This window comes from Dermacentor andersoni, chromosome 6 (assembly GCF_023375885.2).
Source record: "Dermacentor andersoni chromosome 6, qqDerAnde1_hic_scaffold, whole genome shotgun sequence".
Lineage (NCBI taxonomy): Eukaryota > Metazoa > Arthropoda > Arachnida > Ixodida > Ixodidae > Dermacentor > Dermacentor andersoni.
The window spans coordinates 180,456,404-180,473,107 of record NC_092819.1 but is presented as its reverse complement, the minus strand read 5'-3'; the positions used below and the strand labels follow the sequence as shown (position 1 = coordinate 180,473,107).

The 16,704-nt window shown below is 52.7% G+C and overlaps 1 protein-coding gene across 1 annotated transcript; it reads left to right on the top strand.

Moving 5' to 3' along the window:
• The first annotated feature begins 4,590 nt into the window (after positions 1–4,590).
• LOC140219045 (uncharacterized) lies at positions 4,591–7,953 on the top strand. Its single transcript, XM_072288898.1, has 2 exons — positions 4,591–4,784; positions 5,044–7,953. Exon 2 carries the CDS (start codon positions 6,124–6,126, stop codon positions 7,402–7,404), a length of 1,281 nt encoding a protein of 426 aa, XP_072144999.1. The 5' UTR covers positions 4,591–4,784; positions 5,044–6,123; the 3' UTR covers positions 7,405–7,953.
• The last annotated feature ends 8,751 nt before the right edge of the window (positions 7,954–16,704 follow it).

Genomic DNA, 16,704 nt, shown 5'->3' with positions numbered 1-16,704 from the left:
TTGCTGCTCTAGCTAGGCATCTCGATTGCACGAGTGCACTGTGTTGTATTTTAGAGCTGCTGAAGCTTGCAAGAAGTGAATTTGTAGGTTATATGCAGCCCGGTAAATTGTCGCACCAGCTCTTACAGAGTTCATGTTTATGGATATTTAACATGCATGGCTTCCCGCATTTTTAACTGTTGCTGGTTGCTTCATGCAGAACGTTTGTTGAGTTCCTTTAAGCGTGAGGTTTTCACCTTGCTTCGTTTGTGAGGGTCTTGTTAGATACGGGACCTTTTCCTGGCATCCTTCGATTTCACCAGACCCCAGGGAATCGCCGTGGCACCTAATTAGGGTACGCAAAAGTGCATCTACCACGTTCCCGAGGCGCAGCACGTCCAGACAAGTTGGCATCTCCCTCCTCGTGCGCAGCATGTGGAACTATTGTCCCACTGCTTGACTCTTCCGGAAAGTGTAGCGGGAGCCTGGCACGATTCCAGGTAACCCCGAGCAAAGCTTCTGTGTGGCTCTGAAAGATCGCTAGGGAACGACGGCTGTAAGTCAACGTGAAGCCGTCGGAACCCCCATCCGCCTATTGTGACGGCACTTGCAATCCCGGAGGGAACGATGGCTGCAATTCACCGTGAAGCCTTAGGAGCAACCCCCCATCTGTCTATTGTGACGGCAGTTGCAGACCAGAAGGGCACTACCGGAGGTAAGTCATCCCTCGGACAGTGAAGCCCATGGAGCAACCCCCTGAGCCAAATGTGACTGCACTAGCACGGGCGCCTACCATTGGCCGAAAATGACGACACCTGAGCGGGCTCGGCGATTGGCCGAACCGGACGTGACCTCGAGACACTGAAGGGGTTGAAAGCCAGAGACCGGGAGCAGAGAGCAAGTATTCCTTCATTCATCTCTTTCGGACTTGTTGCCACAGAAACCAAGGGCCACATAATCTGCCCTAATTCCACTCAAAACGTTCTCGTCTTCGTTTATGCAAGTATCTAGCAAATCCGCATAAGCGAAGGAGTATACAAAGTGGCCGCATACATCGCGGCGCCAGACAACACCTGCAAAGGGGTCATACGAGGGGTCGACGCAGACATCAGCGAGGCCCAACTCCAGCGCATGATCGTCAACCATAGTAACCCGAAGGCTCTGTAAGTCAAGCAAATTAATAACACCACCACATTGGTCGTCCTCTTCGACGGCGTGAAAGTGCCTATGTCATGTGCGGCGTCTGCCTTCTGCGCTGCAGGCTCTACAGACGCCAAACCGACGTGTGCTACGCGTGTGGTGGCTTGGGACATCGTGCGGAGGTCTGCCCCGACCCCACTAATGAGGATTGCCGGGGCTGCGGACTAACCTCCCCACACGATGACCACCAGTATTCGCCGAAATGTGCCCTTTGCGGAGGCCCGCATCTTACGGCGGACAAAACGTGTAAGCAGCGTTTTCAAGTCCCATACGTCGTACGCAGACGCCGACGGCGCCGTAAGCGCGCCAAGAACAAGCACCAGCAGCAACAGCTGGCCAAGAAGAACCGGCCGCGTGACCCCAGCGCGGCGAGAGCCCTCAGGAGTGAGCGCTCCGTCAGGCCAGCTGGTCGAGAACGCTGCCTCTCTAGAGGGCGCTCTCGTTCTCGAGGGCGCTCTACCTCTCGGGTTCGGATCCAGGAAACGCCAACCTGTGCCGATCATTTCAAGCCGAAGCAGACGACGCCGGCTTCAAGGGTAACGCAGGTAGCATTGCCGGAGCATAAAGCTGATCCCAGAGTGGCTCAACTCATGCAAGAGAAGGCTCGACTCAAAGCAGAAATACAGCAGATGAGGGCCGACTTTGAGTCGCTCAGTAAGTCTTACCCCTCGCAAGTCGAGAAGCAACAGGTGCCCCCATCAGGGGAGCTACAGGCGCGCTCGGGTAAACGTAGGGCCGCGCCCCCGGAGGTGGACGCTCACTCTATGGAGACCGAGTCCATTAACAAAGCCTTTGAAAGCATGCAGCGGGCTATTCAGCAGCTCGCTGAAAGCCTGACTGCCCTCCTTAAAAGGATGGCGTCCCTGGAAAGTGCACAGGCCGCGTTAGCTGCGGCTAGACAGCCTTCAAGGGAGCCCCGTCGGGCACCTTTACTCGCATGCGCCGCCCCCGTCAACAAGATGGTGGAATGGCCAATCCAAGGCAATCACCATGGCGGTCAATCCCAATTAGTTGGTTGCGTGGCAGTGCAACCGTGCCAGTTTCCGACGGCGCAAAGCTCCGCTGCAGCAATTCGTTTAGGAACAGGCGGTTAAACCGCACGTAATTCTGTTACAAGAAACTCTCGATAACGCGCCCACCTTCCTGGGATACCGGGCTGTATCGATACGGGAGGAAGGAAGGCGGCGTAAGCACCTTGGTCGCAGGCAACTTCTCTTTTCAAGTACACAAAATATCACTTGGCAAAACTAGGGCGGAGATCATTATGGTCAAAATTATCCCTAACAATTCGCTTAAAAGCAGTGTCTTCCTTTTGAACATATACAGCTCGCCGTCGGATCAACGGCAGGCATTCGCTACGATCATGACAAAGGAGTGGCCCTGAGCAAGCGGGCCCCCATAGTGATAGCCGGTGACTTAAATGCACCCCACGATGCCTGGGGTAGCCCCGCCAATCCACCAAGGATCGGCGGGGGTATCCTCCTTGTCCACGCAGTTTCTGACTGCTCACACTGCAATTGATTACGGATCCTCAATACCAGACGTGAGCCGGCACGTCGGTAGTCCGAGACACCACTCCGGACCTGGCGTTCGTGAAGAACGACCCCGGAGCAGGGTGGCAAAATTTGCAAGAGAAACTGGGTTGCGACCACTTCATTGCGGAGATTACCCTAACAATTAGCACAACCCTGCCAGGAAATTTAAAGTGACGGACTGGGATGCCTTCCGGAAAATTCAGAAGGTGGACAAGACCGACAACGATAATCTCGATAGTCTGTTCACAAGACTACAGAAGGACGTACAAGCTGCGACCAAGGTGGTTAAGACCGACCTAAATGTAGATCGGATGGACGCGCGCCTTGCGCACCTCCTAGAAGCCAAAAATTCCATCCTGAGCCGCCGGAGAACGCAGACTCCACCGCCGGCTTCGCAAGAAAATTGCGGAGCTCAATCGTACAATAGAAACTCATTCCATCGAACTGTCCCAACAACAATGGAACGAAGTGTGTTCCTCGCTTGATGGGCAGATGAGAACGGGGGGTAAATGGAACCTGCTGAAACACTGACTCGACCATTTGCAAAGTAAAAGCAACCACAGACTATCCATTGATCGCATAGCTCATAATCAAAAGGCGGCGGGCGTATTTCAACACGCCTTCCTGCAAGAGTTGGCCGAAAAGTATCTCCCGCTGGTCCCCTCCGGTGACGGAGATTATCGTCGTCTTAAGATTAAGCGTCGGAGATTAAGCGAGACAAATCTCCTCAGACTCTGCCACGCATTTCTGATGAGCCGCGTTAACTATGTAGCCTCCGCGTTGCGCGGGCCTAAACGGGATGAGGTCAAAATCGACGCCCTCATGCGCAAAAGCATCAGGCGCATGCTGGATTTACCGCTCACTACCAGCACCGTGCGTCTCATGCAACTAGGCATGCACAACACTCTGTCAGAGGGGATCGTGGCCCAACGAGTGGCCCAAATAATACGACTCTCATCATCGCGAGCCGGGAGACGCATCCTCGAATCCGTTGGATGCGGTCACCAGGAAATCAGGGAGCGCAACGTGACCCTATCACCCATGGTCCGAGATACGTTCTAGGTAGATCCCATGCCACGTAACGTCCACCCTCAATACAATGTATGACGCCGGGTAGCCTGGGCTCGTTCCCTGTTAAAAGTGGCTGCGGCCACTACGAATCTGGCTTGTTTCGTTGATGCCAGCAAGTACGGGCGCCCTGATCAATGTGCCGTAGTTTCGGTTGACTCCAATGGCACTGTCATTAACTCAGCATCCGTGCGGACGCTTTCGGCAACAGTAGCCGAGCACGTTGCTATAGCACTGAAGGACCCTCTACGTCCCAATATCATTACACACTCCAGGTCTGCAGCCCGAGCGTTCGCCTCCGGCTGGATCTCAGAGGAGGTGGCGGCCATCCTCGGCAGCGAGGGGGCTGCTGGTTTTTATATTGACACATGTACTTATCTTTATCGGGCGACCACGTTTGGCCGCCTAACAAATGTTATCGCGCAGCGCAGGACGCGCCTGCATGTAAAAGAAGTTCCTGGAATGTTATCGATGGTTCCGGTCACTGTCTTTCACCGCAACTTGTGTAATCTGATTGCATGTATGCGTAACGCGAATATTGTAGAACTTTGTGGAAGACACGCGGGTCCCAGCGATTGCTCAAGAACATTCGAAGGCAGATGTATAAAGCCGACGCGCTTCACCCGCTCATCAGATTTTCAACTGTAGTATAGTGTCGCCCCCTGTCAGATCTCTGTGTCATCGCACATGTATGTTTTGTAGTTGTTTAACTAGATGGCGCACCCCCCTTCTGTCATGTGACAAGCTTGGACCAATCGGGAGGTGTCATCTAGCATGTGAAGCCTTTATAAGTAATAAACAGCCGCGGGTCGGCGGAGTCTTCGTTCCGGTTTTCAGCGGGAGCAGTTAGCTCCGTGTCTCCTTCACTGCGCCGGCGCTAGCCGCGCGTTCGCCCGTCGGGGCCCCCCGCTTGCCTGCCGCTGCCGACACAACATCTTTTGGCGACGAGGATGGGATTCCCGAAGCGGTTCCGACCGAAGCCCCGGGACACCAACGAGCTTCGTAAGTGAAGCGACCCTTCCCGTGTCCGCACGGCAGGCAAACGCCGCCGACGCACTTGGCGTCGCGAGGCTTCCGAGCCTAGGCCTACTCGCCCCTTCGTTCGTCCTTGCCCCATTCCTGCGGCGAGCTCCGGCTTGCCTCCTGCACTGTCTCCTGCACGCTACCGGGCATGGCTTCTTTTACGGCGAACCTTCCAGTCTTTCTTGAAGTGCCCGGGCCACCGTTAATTCCATGGCATCGATGGAAAAAAATTTTTCAGGCCCACCTCGAAGCGGCCGGCGGTGGCGACTGGACGGACGCGCGACGAGCGTCCGCGCTCGTCAGCGCTCTCGGGCGTGAGGGACAACGGAAGTACTTTGCAGACGAGGAGCAGGAAGCAGCAAGGCAGTTAACCAGCGCAGCGTCAGCTTCAAGCGAAGCAGCAAGGCAGTCGACCGGCGCAGCGTCATCGTCAAGTGATGCGGTCCCGCCAGCGTCAGAGTTTCCGAGACTCTTGGAGCGGCTTGACCGGCTGTTCGCCGCGTCAACAAATGTCCTGGCGGAACGGCACGAATTCACCAGTCGGAAGCAGTTCGACGGAGAAGGATTCCTGGAATTCGTGACCGCAGTGAAGGAGAAGGCGGTACAGTGCAACTTCGGCACAACCTATGGCGAGCGCGTCCGAGACCAAATCATACATGGGGTAGCGAACGTCAGCGTTCGCGAAAAGTTGCTGGCTCACGGCGAAACCCTGACCTTGGACAAGGCAGAGGAAATTGGACGCTCGTTAGAAGCCCTACATCGAGCGAGCCGCGCGTTCGGCTCCGAAAATGTACGAAGAATCGAGGCATCTCAACTTGGCGTTCCGTCGACGGGCCAAGATGGCCGACTTCTTCCGGGGAGCCGCCAAGATGGCCGACGTAGTCCGGGAGGCCATGACGACATACTTCTTCCGAGAAGCCGCCGAGACGACCGACTTCTTCCGAGAAGCCGCCGAGAGGGCCGACTTCTTCCGAGAGGCCGCCGAGACCGCGGCCTTCTTCCGAGAGGCCGCCGAGACGACGGACATTTCGCACATGGCTCCTCCGGGAACCGTGGTGCATGCGACCGGTGTGGCAGCGCGAAGCATATTGCAACGTACAGGAATTGTCCAGCAAGGAACCGGCGGTGCAACGCCTGCCACACGTTGGGCCATTTTGCATCAGTATGCCGAAAAACCCGTACTGTCCAGCACGTCTCTTCCGCAGAGACGCGGTCTTTGTCAACTTCCGCAGGACAGCCGTCCGCGTCTGTCTTGACGGTGAGCACCTTGGAAACTAAAAAAGATTTGGAAGTTCCAGTCGTAGTGAACGGCGTCTCCATGCGACTGCCGGTGGATACGGGAGCGTCTGTCTCAATGATGACTGTCGAAGATTTTGGAGAGCACTTTGGTCGACAGCACAGACTGTCACAAACAGTGGACTTGAAAAATTTCTCCAAGCAACGCATTGACATTCAAGGCCTGTTTCAAGCCACTGTCCAGTTTTTCCAAAGGTCATGCTCCGTCACGTTCCACGTAACGACTACAGGAACATCACTGCTGGGTTTAGACGCCATCCAACGCTTGGGCATACAGATCGACGGTACGTCGCTGCCATGTCGTCTACCATCGCTTCCTTCAGTACAGAGCCCCACAGGTGTGCCTCCGGGTTTTGATCACCTTTCCAGTGACGAGTTGGGCCTTGTCAACAACTTTGTGCACCGAATTCATCGGCAGCAAGATGCGAAACCAGTATCTTCAAAGTTGCGCCGACTACCCCTGGCTCTCCGTGACCAGGTCACAAATGAATTGCGACGTCTCGAGGACTGCGACGTCATCAAGCGCGTCGAGGCTTCCGAGTGGGTGTCTCCACTCGTGGTGGTGCGCAAGAGGGATGGAACCATGCGGCTCTGTGTAGATCTGCGGGAACAGGACAGTCTTGTGTCTCAAGTTCAAGAAAAGGTCTTGCAGAAACAGTGGCAGACGAAACAGTACGTAGACAAACGTAGAGGTGCTCAGGCAACTCGTGTCAAGGTGGGAGACACCGTCAGAATAAGATTTAACAGGAAAGGAATTTTTAAGTACAGTAAACCTCGTAAAGTCAAGGCCCAGATAGGACCATCTATTTTTGTACTTAGTGATGGGAAGACGTGGCATGTGTCTAAGTTAACCGTAGTGATGAAGGATCCAACAGGTAGTACATTGTGTACAAGTGATAAAGACTTTTTGTACTCGTATTCAAACTTGGATAGTCATTCCGATGACTTGTCTGTAGTGACAGCGTCTTCTCATAGTCATAAGCTTCAGTTAAGTTGTGCGTCTGACTGTATCACTTCAGAGTCTGCACAGTCAGCAGTCGTCTCTGATTCCGTGGGGGAATCGGTAGCCTCCCAGGACTTGTTGGGACTTCGAGAGGAGCTTCCTGGGCAACCCTCTCCAGCTTTGAGCGCTAACCACATTAAATTGTCCAACCAGGGGGAGGGAAGTAGTAGTGGGACGACTGGGTCTTTAAAGTCGACCGATACGCGTCGCAACCCCCAAAGTTCTTCTGAGGTACGCACGCGTCCTCATCGTGACAGAAAACGGCCTCCGTGGCTCGATGATTTTGTTTATGTAGTGTAGAACGTATTTCAGTCTTCAAAATGCCACGGCTAGGGGCCTTGTTGTGACAGTCCACATGTTTCATTAACACAGGTATAAAAAGTGCTCCTTGTTGCGGTGCAGTGAGTTTTGTGCAGTGTTCCTTGTCAGACTTTGAGTGACTGCCCGTGTTTTGGTGCCCAAGACTGGTGCACGTGTATGTGAACTTGGGCAGGGATGGATTGAATTTCTTGTGGACTTAAGTGCATGCCTTGTGTGCATCTGGTGCACGCGTGTGTGACCGTGGGGGGGAACGAACTGAAATTGCTTTTGGACTTAAGTGCGTGCCTTGGGTGCGCGTTTCACTGTATGCTCGCTTTGTTTCCAGGGGGGGATGATGTAGTATAGTGTCGCCCCCTGTCAGATCTCTGTGTCATCGCACATGTATGTTTTGTAGTTGTTTAACTAGATGGCGCACCCCCCTTCTGTCATGTGACAAGCTTGGACCAATCGGGAGGTGTCATCTAGCATGTGAAGCCTTTATAAGTAATAAACAGCCGCGGGTCGGCGGAGTCTTCGTTCCGGTTTTCAGCGGGAGCAGTTAGCTCCGTGTCTCCTTCACTGCGCCGGCGCTAGCCGCGCGTTCGCCCGTCGGGGCCCCCCGCTTGCCTGCCGCTGCCGACACAACATCAATCGAAGCCAGTGGCAATCGAAGCCACTTGAGGCTGTGATGATGGGAACAGCTTTTGTAGCTCCTCCCGCACGACAGCCCGGATAGTCTCGCGTAGGTCGTCGGTGGCCAGTGACTGAACTCCGGCGTAGTTTGTCGAGTTCGTGCGGCGGTCGAATTGCCGATTTCGCATCTCGAGTGTCTTCTCGATGCTGGTGGCTTCGCGAAGAAACTCGTCGACGGTCTTCGGTGGGCTTCGTACCATTCCGGCAAAAAGTTCCTCCTTCACACCACGCATCAGCAGGCGGACTTTCTTCTCCTCGGACATTTCTGCGTCGGCGTGACGGAACAGACGGCTCATTTCCTCAGTGAAGATCGCAATCGTCTCATTCGGCAGCTGCGCTCTGGTCTCCAGTAGAGCTTGGGCTCGCTCTTTTCGCACGACGCTTGTAAATGTTTGCAGGAAGCCGCTACGGAAAAGTTCCCAGGTCGTTAAGGTGGCTTCTCGGTTCTCGAACCACGTCCTGGCCGCGTCTTCCAATGCGAAGAAGACATATCGCAGTTTGTCGTCGCTGTTCCAGTTGTTAAACGTAGCGACTCTCTCGTACGTCTCAAGCCAGCTTTCCGGGTCCTCGAAAGTTGAACCGCGGAACGTCGGAGGCTCCCTGGGCTGCTGCAGCACGACGGGGGACGCTGGGGCTGCTATTGGGGTGGACTTGGTGGCCATCTTCCTAGTCGTCTCAGGCAAAAGTCCGTGCTCCGGGGTAGTCCTTGCAGCCTGCGGCTACCTCGCTGGTTTTTGGCGACGTTGGTGTCTTCCGCGTGAGGGCTTGGGTCACGGCTTTGTGGGGGCGTCCGGTACATGAACGCAAAGCACCTCCACCATATGTCACGTGGTCGTGACGTCAAAGAACACAGTAGCAATACTGTGAAAGCCAAAACTAGCTTTTATTGGGCGAACATGTGCCCACAAAACAGGCTACACTTAAAGCGCAACGAGAGCAGCGAACACAGTCGGCGATCGAACACAGCCGCCGCCGCCTGCGCCAGCACGACCACCCTTCGCCCAGCGCACCTACGCGAGGAAGACGGACATTTGGCGCGCTCCTGACGACCGCCCGCTCTGCTACCACTGCGGAGAAGCGGGCACGTCTACCGACGATGTCCATACCGGGAGATGGGACTGCGAGCTTTCGCCGTGAACGCTCCCTGCCCGCAGGAAGGTGAACGCCCCCGCGATATCGCCGACTACCTCGCCGCTACTCAGTGGAGCTCTCGACGACCGTCGCGTTCGCCATCACCAGGCCGCTACCTGTCGCCGCAGCGCCGACCATACACTGGCCCAGCCCTGGGCCGGTCAGCGAGCCCATATCCGGAAAACTAAAAGCAGCAACCAATGGAGGTGCGGTCGCTGTTCGTCGAACTGACGAAGATCATCCGCCGCCGACGAAAACGCCGATGAAACGACCTCGACGACATAACGACACGCCGCCGTCCCGACGAAGTCTGGAAGCAAAGAATACGACGACGAAAGACGACCTGACGACGCGACGTTCCAGCTTCAGTTCAACACGACGCAGCCTTTATCCGACGCCAAGACCTAACTGTAACGCAAGACAAAGAACCACCGACCTCGACGTGCTTCTCGACGACCACGCAGTCACCGCCTCAGTAGACACAGGAGCCGATTACTCCGTCATGAGTGGACCCATCGCCGCCAAGTTGAGGAAAGTTAAGACTGCACGGCAAGGCCCTCAAATTCGGACCGCTGGAGGACACCTTATTACGCCGACTGGGATCTGCACGGCAAGAATTACCGTTCATGACCGGACTTACCCTGCCACCTTCGTTATCCTCCAAAAGTGTTGACGAGACGTCATTCTCGGTATGGACTTCCTGAATCAACATGGCGCAGTCATCGACCTGAAGTCGAACTCGATAACGCTGTCGCAAGATCAAGTGATGCCGCCGGAGAGCTGTCGTAGTCACCACGCCTTGAGTGTGCTCGAAGATCAAGTGAGCATTCCGCCGTGCTCCAGCATTATTATTTCCGTCGGCACCGAAACACCCGCTGACGTAGAAGGCGTCATCGAGGGCGACCAACATCTGCTGCTCGGCCGTGAAATTTGCGTCGCAAGAGGGATCGCTCGACTCCACAGAGGGCAAGTGGAAGTTATGCTAACCAACTTCAGCCAAGAGTTCAAGCACCTCAACAAAGGCACGACAATCGCATACATCGAGGAAATTGTGGAAAACAGCAATGCCTTTGTCCTCTCGGATTCCGCCGAATCTACCCCGACGGCCATGGTTCCCGAACCAGACTACGACATTAATCCAAGTCTCCCCGAGATTAAGCAACAGCAGCTGAGAAGTCTGCTCCGGTGATACAAAGGCTGCTTTTCGACGTCATCCAGGATTCGACAAACACCAGTCGCCAAGCATCGCATCATCACCGAGGAGTGCGCTCGACAACTCCGCCAGAGCCCTTACCGAGTTTCACCGCGAGAACGTAAAGCTATAAGAGAACAAGTTGACGAAATGCTGCGCGACGACATCATCCAGCCGTCGAAAAGCCCGTGGGCCTCTCCTGTAGTCCTGGCGAAGAAAAAGGACGGAACCCTACGCTTCTGCGTCGATTATCGTCGACTGAACAAGATCACGAAGAAGGATGTGTACCCCCTTCCACGGATAGACGACGCATTGAATCGGTTCTACAACGCTAAATACTTCTCGCCGATGGACCTCAAATCTGGCTACTGGCAAATAGAAGTCGATGAGAGAGATCGCGAAAAGACTGCCTTCATCACGCCAGACGGCCTCTACGAGTTCAAGGTCATGTCATTCGGCCTGTGCTCGGCGCCTGCAACGTTTCAGCACGTCATGCACACGGTGTTAGCCGGATTGAAGTGGCAGACGTGCCTTGTTTACTTGGATGACGTCGTTGTCTTCGCCAGAAATTTCGACGATCACCTTAGGCGGCTTGCGACAGTGATAGAGGCCATTAAGTCATCAGGGCTCAGTCTGAAGCCGGAAAAGTGCCGCTTCGCTTACGATGAGCTTTTGTACCTAGGCCACGTCATCGGCAAATCAGGAGTACGCCCCGACCCACAGAAGACATCTGCCATCGCAAAATTCCCGCAGCCAACCGACAAGAAGGCAGTGCGCAGATTCCTTGGCCTGTGTGCCTACTATAGGCGCTTTGTCAACTTTTCACGCATCGCCGAGCCGTTCACACGTCTAACTAAATGTGATGTTGAGTTCAAATGGGAAACGCCGCAGGCCGACACATTTGAAGAACTCAAACGACGCGTGCAGTCGCCGCCGGTACTTGCGCACTTCGACGAGTACGCCGATACAGAAATCCATACTGACGCCAGTAGCCTAGACCTCGGTGCCGTTCTAGTCCAGAGGAGAACCGGAGTCAAACAGGTGATAGCTTACGCTAGCCGGTCGCTGTCAAAAGCGGATGGCAACTATTCTACGACCGAAAAGGAATGCATCGCCATCGTTTGGGCCAAGCTAAATTTCGCCCTTATCTTTATGGCAGGCCATTCAAAGTCGTCAGTGACCATCACGCGTTGTGATTGCTAGCGAATATAAAGGATCCTTCAGGACAACTGGCACGGTGGAGCCTCAGACTACAAGAATACGACATCACTGTAACCTACAAGTACGGACGAAAACACTCCGAGGCCGATTGCCTATCACGCGCCCCCATTGACCCGCCGCCGCAAGACGACGAGAATGACGACACCTTCGTTGGCATTTTAAGCGCGGAAGACTTCGCTGAACAGCAACGGGCAGACTCGGAGCTAAAAGGCGTCGTGGAATATTTCGAAGGGCACACCGACGTTGTCCCCAGGGCATTTAGGCAAGGATTATCTTCCTTCACGCTTCAAAACAATCTACTAGTGAAGAAGAACTTCTCACCAGTCCGCGCCAACTACCTTCTTGTGGTCCCGTCAGTTCTTCGTCCAGAAGTATTGCACGCCCTACATGACGATCCGACTGCTGGACACCTCGGATTTTCCCTGACACTATGAGGATACAAGAAAAGTATTATTGGCCGCACCTGACCACCGACATCGCCCGTTATGTCAGAACATGCCGAGACTGTCAGCGACACAAGACACCGCCGACAAGGCCAGCCGGATTACTACATCCAATCGAGCCTCCTTGCCGACCATTCCAGCAGATCGGGATGGACTTGCTGGGACCCTTCCCGACGTCAACAACCGGAAATAAGTGGATCGTCGTGGCGACGGACAAGCTCACCCGCTTCGCTGAAACTAAAGCCCTGCCGAAAGGTACCGCAGCCGAAGTGGCGAAATTCTTTGTCGAAAACATCCTGCTGCGACATGGCGCCCCAGCAGTCCTCATCTCCGATAGAGGAACGGCGTTTACAGCGGATTTCACCCAAGCCATTCTCAAATACAGTCAGACAAGGCACAGGAGGACAACGGCCTACCATCTGCAGACGAATGGTCTTACGGAGCGGCTGAATAAGACCCTCGCCGACATGCTAGCGATGTACGTCGACGTCGAACACAAGACCTGGGATGCCGTCCTGCCGTACGTAACATTCGCTTACAACACGGCGGTGCAAGAAACAACACAGATCACGCCATTTAAGCTGGTTTACGGCAGGAACCCGACGACGACGCTCGACGCCATGCTGCCGCATGTCACTGACGAGGAGAACCTTGACGTCGCCACCTATCTCCAGCGCGCCGAAGAAGCCCGAGAGCTCGCCCGCCTGCGGATCAAGAACCAACAGAGGACCGACAGCCGACACTACAACCTCCGACGACGCTTCGTCGAGTACCAGCCCGGCGACCGTGTTTGGGTATGGACCCCGATACGCTGACGAGGACTCAGTGAGAAACTACTGCGAAGCTATTTCGGACCCTATAAGGTCATCCGACGTATTGGCGCTCTGGACTATGAGGTCGTGCCAGACGGCATTTCGCATTCACAGCGGCGCTGCGCACGATCTGAAGTGGTCCACGTGGTGCGCCTTAAACCCTTTTACGGACGCTGACAAACTTCCCTATTTTTGTTTTCTTTGCTGCGAGTGCTTTTGTTTATTACTTTCGTTTGTTTGCAGCATCGGGTCGATGCTTTTTAAGAGGGGGGTAATGCTACATGTACTTTTCTTTATCGGGCGACCGCGTTTGGCCGCTTAACAAATGTTATCGCGCAGCGCAGGACGCGCCTGCATGTAAAAGAACTTTCTGGAATGTTATCGATGGTTCCGGTCACTGTCTTTCACCGCAAAAAATAAAGCTACGTTCTTGTTGTCTTTCGTGTCCTTAGACGCTTTATCGCTTCGGCACCACTCGGCCAGCAGTACGCATTTGCGCCGTCATGCGATAAAACCCGCCTGCCCAGATACCTATACCAGACATACCGCCCTGTTGCAGGCAAGTCTCGTTGCAGCCGACTTTGTTCATCCATCGCACACTTGAAAGGAGAACAATAACAGTATGCAAGCGCCCCGTCATGTGATATTTTTTTCAAATTTCGCGGGCTTTCTTTGGAACGCGGAAAAAGAACTACGTGAGATATATCTTGTCGGAAACGATTTATTGAGAGGTTTCTCAAGGTGCTCTACAACTTTGCGTATCCCAATTAGCGTCTGCAGTGAATACTTAAATAGTTGATTACTTAAACATAACTAATCCTTTAGTTAAGGGGAAAATAAAAGGTAGCCTGAGTAACTCCAGGCCAGTGCCAACATTAGGCATTCCGTTCAACTCGTGTCCAGAGTGCCTTTCATTTTCAAAACTTTGGCTCAAGGTATGTGGGACAGCCTCTATATTAGAAGTAGTAAAGGTCCTAGCACCCTACTTTTGGGTACGCGAGAGCTTACTGAAAGTTCGTTAGAAGAGTAATTATCAACTGAAACAAACTGCTTGCGATTATTCAGGTAAGCCACCTATTATTTTACTGTGAGGAACAAGGTCAAAAGATCTTTAAAGTCTAAAACTATTGCGTCAATTTGACTTCATTGTCAAAAGCAATAGCAAAGTTGCGTATAATTGTCGTCAATTGTGTCCCAGTAGAGAAACATTTGCAGAAACCATGCTAGTGAGGAGAAAGTACATTGTTGTCCCTCAGAAAATTGGTTACTTCATTGGCTATAATATGTTCGATTAACTTGCAACATGATGAAGTTAGTGATATTGGAGGATGACTGGTCGCGGGGGCTGTGTCGGCTCTTTTCGGGATGGGAACGACCCGCGCAGTTAGCCGGTTCGTAGGAAGAGTAGCTGAAGATAACGAGGAACGAAAGATGACAAGAAGGAAAAGGGGCTAACGCTTCAGCATACCTGCTCAGAAAAGCGTTCGCTACGTTGTATGGTACTGGAGATGATTTAGCTTCCCAGCCAAAGCTAACGAGGAACGAAACATAACAAGGAGAAAAGGGGCTAACCCTTGAGCATACCTGCGCAGAAAGGCGTTTGGTATGTTGTCTGGTACTGGAGATGATTTAGCTTTGAGATTCAGTAACTTCGGCCGTGCATCTAGCTGCGATATAATATCTGAAATCCCGTTACATGGCATGCGGTTAGGGTTTGAACCACTGTGGAAAGTTGAAAAAAAAAAACACTGAACATAATGACTGAAGTGATCCGCGGTCCGTTGTTCTCCTAGAACAACATGGCCTTCGAGGACAATTTGGTGAATTGACTTGGTTTTCGTGCATAGAAAAGTCCAACATTTTTGTGGTGCCATTCGAATTAAATTGGGCAATGTATGGTAAAAATACTAGCACTTAGTTTGACGTGCTTAGCACAAATCTCTCCGCCGCTCCCCGCCACCCCTTCCCGTCGTCCAGGCCGCTTCCGCAAAAATAACAACCTACAATTACACTTCTACCATCTGACAGACGGCGCAGCCTCACATTTCTCTACCAACGTTCGATAGCCCATTATATTTCATTTCAATTGTACATTCTCGCCGCTAACACACCCTCGGCAGTTACCTTGCCCACCCACCTTACCCCCTCTCCCCTTTAGAAAAACCGTACCTATATCTACTGTGCCGAGGAAAACATCAATAAGCTAATCCCGCTTGTTGAAACGTTGGCTCCTGCTCTCAAATTGTTCTCGTGTTCTAAGGTATCATTTACCAAGAAAAAATAATCTCTGTGATTCCGAAATTCAGTTGCATGTTACACCCAGACCACCCGCGAGATATGAGTATGTAGATTGATCCGCTTTCGAAAAATCAGAAATGAAACAGTCCCGCCAGACGAGACGTATGCAGATCTGCTAGAGTATCTCAACAAGGAACAACTAAAGAAATCACTACGGATGTGGTGGTTCCTAAATGGGACTCGAGAATCTCCCACCTTCTCGAGGCAAAACATGCCCTGTTGGCCAGGTGGAAGACCCAAAAGCTTAATCATAGACTCACAGCGAGAATCGCGCTTCTTGACAAGAGCATTGAGTTTTATTCGGCCCAGATCGTCCGGCAGCATAGGATGAGACCTGTACCGAAACGGACGGGCGTGTGCGAAGAGGCAGCAAATGGAGCTTATTGAATAGTCTCCTCAACGATAAACAGTCTAAGAGCACTCTTAGCCTCGCGACGGATAGGCTCATAAAGAAGCAAATCGGAATCGACCTCACCGAGAGAGAATTAACCCAACAGCGTAGCACACACTTATCTCCCCCTCGCCAATGACGGGGATCGCCCGGCAGAGAGTGTAAACTACATGGGACTCTCGGCTCCTGATCTAGATGAACCCCTCACCGTGTCAGAGATCAGACATGTTCTCTTCAATCTAAATGGCACATCAGCCCCGAGACCCAACGAGCGGAAAGAGATAGTAACCGAGAGAAAAAAAAGACCAACAGTGATACCTTATATCCACCGGTTGTCGCACAACCTAAAGAAAATTGCCCACCGAGGTAACACTGATGTGGTTTTTTCAGCACCCAACAAACTAATCAGCCTGTGCAGGAAAACAAGACCAGAAAAGAAAGAAAGTGCCCCTAGCTGCCAAGTTAAACACAGGAAGAAGTTCAGAGAATGTAAGACTTCAATTATTTATCGTATACCCTTATCGTGTGGGAAGTATTACGTCGGACAGTCGGGCAGATGCATTAATGATAGACTGCGCGAACACAAAAATAAAGTCGACAAACTTGTATCAGATGGGTTTCTCTCCCTTCATTGTAAGCAACATAAGTGCTCCCCTCTGTTCGAATCAACAATCATTACCGGTAGAAACAAGTGCGAACTCACTAGACTTATAATAGAAGCCGAGCAGATTGATGCCCTAGGGGATTCATGTATCAGCAAACCATCATTGGCTCTCTCTGAAAAAGAACTGACATTTTTGCGCATGGCTTAGCATATCACAAAATGTATCGCTCTGATTGTTAATCTGTTCACGTGCCTGTGACTCATGTGGTCTGAGTGTATAAGTACGACCTGGTTTTCGACAATAAATAGTGTTGGAAGTTAGCGCTGTGTGTGTCCCTTTGTGTCTTCTCTTGTCCCGTCTTTGAATCGCGCTACCATACTCCCCTTGAAGACCCAATGGAGTCACGAGCAGACTCCTCATAAACCTAGACGACAGGGCATTCGAAATAGTCACGGCGGAAATCAATGAGGTATAAAAAATTGGACAGGTCCCGGTCGACTGGCGTAGCGCAAAA

What these genes read in the sequence shown, in the direction of transcription:
- LOC140219045 (XM_072288898.1), top strand. Translation starts at nt 6,124, where the DNA reads ATGCGACTGCCGGTGGATACGGGAGCGTCTGTCTCAATGATGACTGTC.